The 7,357-nt window shown below is 33.1% G+C and overlaps 1 protein-coding gene across 1 annotated transcript; it reads left to right on the forward strand.

The window, feature by feature from the left end:
• Positions 1 to 3,830: 3,830 nt before the first annotated feature.
• On the forward strand, positions 3,831 to 6,255 carry LOC105129841 (probable indole-3-acetic acid-amido synthetase GH3.1). Its single transcript, XM_011032075.1, has 3 exons — positions 3,831 to 4,243; positions 4,358 to 4,459; positions 4,567 to 6,255. Exons 1-3 carry the CDS (start codon positions 3,924 to 3,926, stop codon positions 5,933 to 5,935), a joined length of 1,791 nt encoding a protein of 596 aa, XP_011030377.1. The 5' UTR covers positions 3,831 to 3,923; the 3' UTR covers positions 5,936 to 6,255.
• The last annotated feature ends 1,102 nt before the right edge of the window (positions 6,256 to 7,357 follow it).

Consider the following 7,357-nt stretch of genomic DNA (forward strand, 5'->3'; position numbering starts at 1 on the left):
TTACAGTGATATAAAATTTATGTTGAAAACAGTACTAATCAATAGTTTAGGAATATGACGCGAGCTTTACGCAATGCAAGTCCCTGTAAATTTATCAGTAGACCTTGAAGACATGCAGAGGGCAGGGAGGCAAACATAATAGTAGTAATAATAATAATAATAAATAAAAAACATTTACATGCCACTCATTGCTTTGGATTATTGTTAGAAGTCAAGGTCCCTGAAGCGAAATTTTCCACAAAAACCTAAGCAGAGAACAAGGAGCGATGCAGACTATGCTCCCCCTTCCCATCCAAACTCTTCGGTCTCCGTTTGACCATTGACAATGAACTCTTCAAAACCAGCAAGAAATCGGGTCGTAGTCAGACAAAGAAAAATAATAATCATAACGAAAGAAACTTAGGTCGTCGCAGTCGGCACACGTTACCGTGAATTTCACAAACAATTAATTACAGATAAATACATGGGTTGATGGAGTGGGAAAATTCGTTTTGGAGGTGACTTGACAAGAAACTAACTCTACTGTTTTTAGATAATTATTGATTGCATATGCATGATATATATACATATATATAACAAGTTTATTTGTACCAATATCAGGGAATTTCCTTCTTTTTTTAGTAATTTCATGTTTAAATTGTTGCTCCGAGTATTCTCATGGAACAACTTGTTCGTCCAATCCTAATCTTTCGAGTCCATTCTCATCCAGTTGCATCTAAAATGGAACACCCGGCCTTTTCTTCTTAGATTTGTATATTTTAACATTGTATAGCTTTTGTGGAGCATTATTCCATAATTTCGTGTCGTGTTACACCAAGTGGAAGATTAAATTAAGATTATCTAAGAAAAGGAGAGTTTGTTACGCGCAATACAAGTCATTCCAGCGTAAGCATATATATTTCAAAGTTGAAAAGAAATAATTACAATTCAGTGAGACATGAATTAAGAATTAATTGGCATACGGTGACCTCGCCACAGAGGAATCATTTATATATATATATGAAATTAACTACCGGTATGATGCAGCTTTGGCGGTGTTATTATATATCAGATTCATATTTTCTTAATATTTTACATCCTGGGATGGTTGTCAGATGCTACGTCCAGTCGTAGCAGGTGTCCTTATAAATTGACACAACTCTTTTTAATTATATATATATATTAAATGACAATTATGCAAGTTGTGTTCTTGCCTGTCCAGTACAAGCTGGGTGAGAAGTTGAGTTTTTCAATGACCCACTTCAAAATCATAAAAGTGGTGTAAGGGTATGTTTTACCAGGTAGAATGGATAAGAGATAGGATGAATATTTTAAGACTACTGGATAAATGTGTGTACAGAGAGAGAGAGAGAAGAATCATTAAATATTATCTCTTTCACATTTGTAAGTTATTTAGCTAACCGAAGGGATCGAATATAATTTAAATCTATCCATACTAGAATATCCATATTTGAAGGATAAAAAAACATAAATAAAAAAACCCAATCCTTCCTGGGGCTCTAATCATAACTTTTTAAACTTCCTTCGCTCTAAATTTTAACCAGATCACTAAATTATTTAAATTAATTTTTTTTTAATAAAAACAATGTTATTTTAATAAAATAATTAACAAGTTATAATTATATTTTTAACTAGATATTATCGAAACAACTGAATTACTAAATTATATCAAAAAAAAATTTATTTCTTTTTAAATTCAACCTAGTTTTAGTTTCGAGTCAACTAAATTCTAAATCAACATGTGAAGGAACCTAGATTTCAAATCCTTCTTATGTGCAATGCAAGTTTTGCTTCGTGAGCTAGGAATAATAGTTTGTATTTATTGTTTTTTAAAATAGTTTTTATTTTAAAATATATAAAAATAATTTATTTTTTTGTTTTTTAAAAAAATTAATTTTAATATTGGCATGTAAAAAAAACTTTAAAAACACTAAAAAAAATAGCATGTAAAAAAACTTTAAAAACACTAAAAAAAATAAAATTAGAATCACAATTTGAGCACAAAAACAGAAGTGCATGTGATGACCAACTGATATGCAGGCATTGATATGTACGTCCAAGTTATAATTGAATTCTCCATGTCATTTTCTAATATTGGGAAAATAAAATCCTCAATTAACATTATCCCAGTGCTACAATGTTCTTCAACTTCAACCTATAACACGTAAGATTTATCAATTATAATTGCATAATAATTTAAGATTTATCAAATTAAACAACATTTGTGTAGCTTCTTTTTCTTTTTAATTTTTTCCTCGTCACCGTGTTAGAAAACAAAAAATTCAAACAAGAAGCCAAGGAGGTTAAGAGGAAATAAGACACACGTGGATGCCCCTGTTGTATTACGATATGGTTTTCTATTCCTAATTAAATCTTTGCTATGTCTCAAAGAACTCCTTGTCTGCCGTCCTTGGATTAATAAATATGCTTCAAACACTAAGAACTCATGTATTGCTAGCTCAACATGGTACCCTAATTGAGGATTTTTTTTTTTTTTTTGGTTACTCTTCCGTTCAAGCTGGATTAATAAAAAGAGCATGTTGTTAGTCACACAAAATTAAAAATAGGATGTCTTGTCTACCAAATAAGCAGCAGAGCCACAGGAGGTATATGCCGCTTACTATTTTTTTAAGTGAACAACTAATGTAATAATTTTTTTAATTGATTTTCCTTTTAAATTTAAAATTTAAAATTATCTTGTTAAAAAATATTTGAGTTATATGTTATTTAATTTAAAAAAATATTGTTTAAAAATATATTTAAATTAATATGATGTTTTTGAAATTTTAAGAGGTATAATGTAAATATCTTAGTTTCACAAATAAAAAATAATAAATTTTTAAAAATAAAACATTCATTCTTATTAAAAATAAAAGTTTCATTACATGTTTGTAGATTTAAAATTATATAAACTCTAGGCTTTTCTCAAAAATATTTTTATATATAGCATATCTTATTATAAAAAAATTAAATATTATTATTCACTAATTTCATATATAAATATTTATAAAAATTTTATTTACAAATTTTAAATGCAATACATGCACACAAATATCTCTAGTAATTTTATTGTTACGAGTTTTAGAAATTGGAGTTTGCAATTGCGTTTCAATTTCAATATTAAAATGTTTTGATATATGTAAAAAAAAAATTCTGAAATGAAATTTTTTAATTTGAAGGTCAATGAATTACTTGTCTAGCTAAAAATCTAAATGTAGATCATATATATATATATGTATATTAACATAAAACTCTTGTGAATAGATTAACAACTCGGAATCTCATAATAAATAAAAAATAATTAGAGAATAACCTTAAACAAAACATATAGTAACATGTACGGTTCGTGGTCAGAGGACCGCGGACTGAATAAAAATAATTAGAGCATGTCTCATGTGGCAAGGCTAATATAACAGTTAAACTCTCTCAAGCCGGCAATGCGTCACCATCAATGACCCGCATCTATGCCCCCAAAGCAGCCGCGTGGTGGGTGACGCGGAAACCATTTTGCCCCACAACTCTTCGCTGACATGGCGGTCACCTAACCCCACATGCCTGCCTTATTTCTAGCCATGTCTACTAGTTGTAGGGCCCTCTTTGTCTCCTATTACCCCTACATTTTGTCAAGGCACAAGTGTTTGTTTGCGTCCAAATTTCCAGTCCCACACAGACCCGTCAGCTTCCTTCCAAGCTCTCTCTGCAACCTTTAGGTCCCACTCTTACATGGCTCATGACGTGGCATACCGTTTTCTTTCACGTAATGCCAGTGCTGACTGACTTGCTTCCCATACATAAAGCCCAACAAACCCTCCCTCCCTCCTCACCCCTCAAGTCCCAATTTCTTAAATCAACTGCAGCACACCCCATCCCTATCTTAAAAGACAAATCTTTTTTCTTCTTCAAAAATCTTTCCTTTTTTCTATATGGCTGTTGATAATGCTCTTTCATCACCTTTGGGTCCTCCAGCGTGTGAGAAAGATGCTAAAGCTCTTCAATTCATTGAGGAAATGACTAAAAATACTGACTCAGTTCAAGAGGATGTTTTGGCTAAAATCCTGACCCAAAACGCTGAGGTCGAGTTCTTAAAACGGTTCAACCTTGATGGTGCAACTGACCGTGAGACTTTTAAGTCTAAAATACCCATGATCAGATACGAGGATCTTCAGCCTGAAATCCAACGAATTGCTAATGGTGATCGCTCTTCCATCTTATCAACTCACCCCATCTCAGAATTCCTTACTAGGTGAGTTTTATACAAGCATAATACTATAAAGTTTCCTTGATTTGGCCTGTTCGGGTTTTTAAAAAGTTTGCTGTGATTATTGGCCTAAGTTTTTGTCTTCTTGAAATTTTATAGTTCTGGGACATCTGCTGGCGAAAGAAAGCTCATGCCAACAATTAAACAAGAACTGGATCGTCGCCAATTACTGTATAGTTTACTCATGCCAGTAATGAACCTGTAAGTTCCAAAAAAAATTCCCAAAGTTAATTATGCGGGCTTCATTTAATTCCAGCTCACATGCATGTGTGAGTCTTACTTATAAAATTGCACTTTTTATGCAACAGTTACGTGCCTGGCTTAGACAAAGGCAAAGGCTTATACTTCTTGTTCGTGAAATCTGAAACAAGAACCCCAGGAGGTCTCTTGGCTCGTCCGGTGCTTACGAGCTATTACAAGAGCGACCACTTCAAAACACGTCCATACGATCCTTACAATGTGTACACCAGCCCAAATGAGGCCATTCTTTGTGCAGATTCATTTCAGAGCATGTACACCCAAATGCTCTGTGGCCTTCTAGAGCGTGAACAAGTGCTTAGGGTCGGTGCAGTCTTTGCTTCCGGCCTTCTCCGTGCCATAAGGTTTCTCCAACTTCATTGGCGGGAACTCGCTGATGATATCGAGTCAGGAATGCTAAACAAGGAAATAACTGACCCTTCCGTCAAAGATTGTATGGTAAAGATTCTGAAGCCAAACCCAAAGCTTGCAGAGTTTGTCAGAATGGAGTGTAGTACGGAAAACTGGGAAGGGATCATTACAAGAATTTGGCCTAACACCAAATATCTTGATGTGACTGTCACTGGAGCCATGGCCCAATATATCCCTACCCTCGACTACTATAGTGGTGGTTTACCTTTGGCGTGCACTATGTATGCCTCATCAGAATGTTACTTTGGGCTAAACCTGAATCCAATGTGCAAGCCATCAGAAGTTTGTTACACAATCATGCCAAATATGGCTTACTTCGAGTTTTTACCCCACGATCGTGCTGGGTTCACTCATGATTCAACTCCAAAACTTGTTGACCTTGCTGATGTTGAGTTGGGTAAGGAATACGAGCTTGTTATCACAACCTATGCCGGTTTATACAGGTACCAAGTTGGTGACATCCTTCGAGTTACCGGGTTCCACAACTCAGCCCCTCAATTTCATTTCGTAAGGAGGAAGAATGTATTGCTCAGTATTGACTCGGACAAAACAGATGAAGCCGAGTTACAAAAGGCAGTTGAGAACGCATCACAACTTCTTCGTGAATTCAACACAAGTGTTGTTGAATACACTAGCTATGCCGATACAAAGACAATTCCTGGACACTACGTGATTTACTGGGAATTATTGGTCAAAGACTCAGCCAACTCTCCTAGTGACGAAGTACTAAACCAATGTTGCCTGGCTATGGAAGAATGTTTGAACTCAGTGTATCGACAAGGCCGAGTTGCAGATTACTCAATTGGACCACTCGAGATACGTGTGGTAAAAAATGGTACATTTGAGGAGCTGATGGATTATGCAATTTCAAGAGGGGCATCCATCAATCAGTACAAGGTTCCAAGGTGCGTCAATTTTACTCCAATCATGGAGTTGCTTGATTCAAGGGTGGTATCCAAGCATTTCAGCCCAGCTTTGCCATACTGGACACCGGAAAGAAGAAGGTGATTTCTTTGGGCACCGACCAAAGTTAAGTCTCCATTGGTGTGTAGAATAATAATATTAGAGTACTTATTAATGTTAGATTAATTCTTAATGTGTGTGTGTGTGTGTTTTTTTTTTTTTTTTTGCATTTGAGTGAGGAGTAGCTTTTGTGACAAAAGGTTAAAGGGTAGCTTGATTAGGATGTTTCAGGGTCAGGTTTTGTGTTTTGGTTCAGGTAACCTGTGGAAATGATCTGACCTTGACTGAGATGTTTGTCTAGTGCATGAAATGTTTCTTTCAGATGCGCTGGACCATGTAGTTTTTTTTTTTTTTTTGTCGTGTTTTGACATGTTTACATCATTTTCGTGCGGGCGAAAACATGCCGATGATCGATTCAGCAAATGCCGACAGGAACGGATTGCATAGAAGACTATTAGAGCAAAAGAGCAAAGACCATAATATATATGGCCCTCTTCTGGATAATTTGTTCAGTGTTCTGTGGGTCTACCAGGAAAGTGAAGTGAAAGGATAAAAAGTTAAAGTCTGAAATATTACAGCAAGAAGTTACAGTATCACCATTTCATCCGTATAGATTCGGGCGCTGGACGAGTATTATTAATTAATCATAATAATAGAATAATACTACATATTTAACCCGTGGGTTGTTAATTTTTTTTACAAATATATAGGCTGCTTCAATTTATTTTCTCACATAAAAATTTTAAAGTTTAAATTAAAAAGTCTTCGCAAGCATCTAATTAAATAAATAAATAATTATTTATTGCAAGCATCTAATTAAATAAATAAATAAATAATTATTTATATAAATAAATAAATAAATAATAGCTAACAATAACCAAAAGATAATTAATAAAAATAAGAGATCAATGTACATCTAATTGTGTTTACTTAATTTATTTATTTAAATTAATAAAAAATAAATCTACAAAGATCTGATAAAAAATAATCATAAATAAAAATAATTAAATAAAATCATGCCCTTAAAAAATTATCATGCAAGACCCAACACATCAATAATATTATTTAAAAATAAATATGTTTTTTATTTTGAGAAATAATAACTTGAAAAATAAAACACAAACACAAACAAAATAATTCTCAAAAAACTTATATTAAAAAATTGCAAGTAAAACTCATAATCTAAATTATGAGAATGTGATAAAATTATTGGACAAAAATTAAAGATAATTATAAAACCAATGCTTTTTTAAAAAAAACAAAACTAACACAAAACAATAATATTGCACAAAGTTGAATCCCTAACAAAAAAAAAAAGTTGAAAGATGAAACTAGAAAAAAATTAATTACACAAAAGGATCTAAAAAATTAAGGTTGAAAAAATAAAGCATTAATTAAGAGTCAAATAAAAATTTCAGTGGGAGGGTTGAATTGAATTGAAAAAATAACTTTAACAAAATCAAAAGA

Source organism: Populus euphratica, unplaced genomic scaffold, assembly GCF_000495115.2.
Source record: "Populus euphratica unplaced genomic scaffold, PopEup_1.0 scaffold34.1, whole genome shotgun sequence".
NCBI lineage: Eukaryota > Viridiplantae > Streptophyta > Magnoliopsida > Malpighiales > Salicaceae > Populus > Populus euphratica.

Coding starts and splice junctions, on each gene's coding strand:
- LOC105129841 (XM_011032075.1), top strand. CDS start 3,924: ATGGCTGTTGATAATGCTCTTTCATCACCTTTGGGTCCTCCAGCGTGT. Junction 4,244..4,357: donor ATCTCAGAATTCCTTACTAG/GTGAGTTTTATA, acceptor GAAATTTTATAG/TTCTGGGACATCTGCTGGCG. Junction 4,460..4,566: donor CTCATGCCAGTAATGAACCT/GTAAGTTCCAAA, acceptor TTTATGCAACAG/TTACGTGCCTGGCTTAGACA.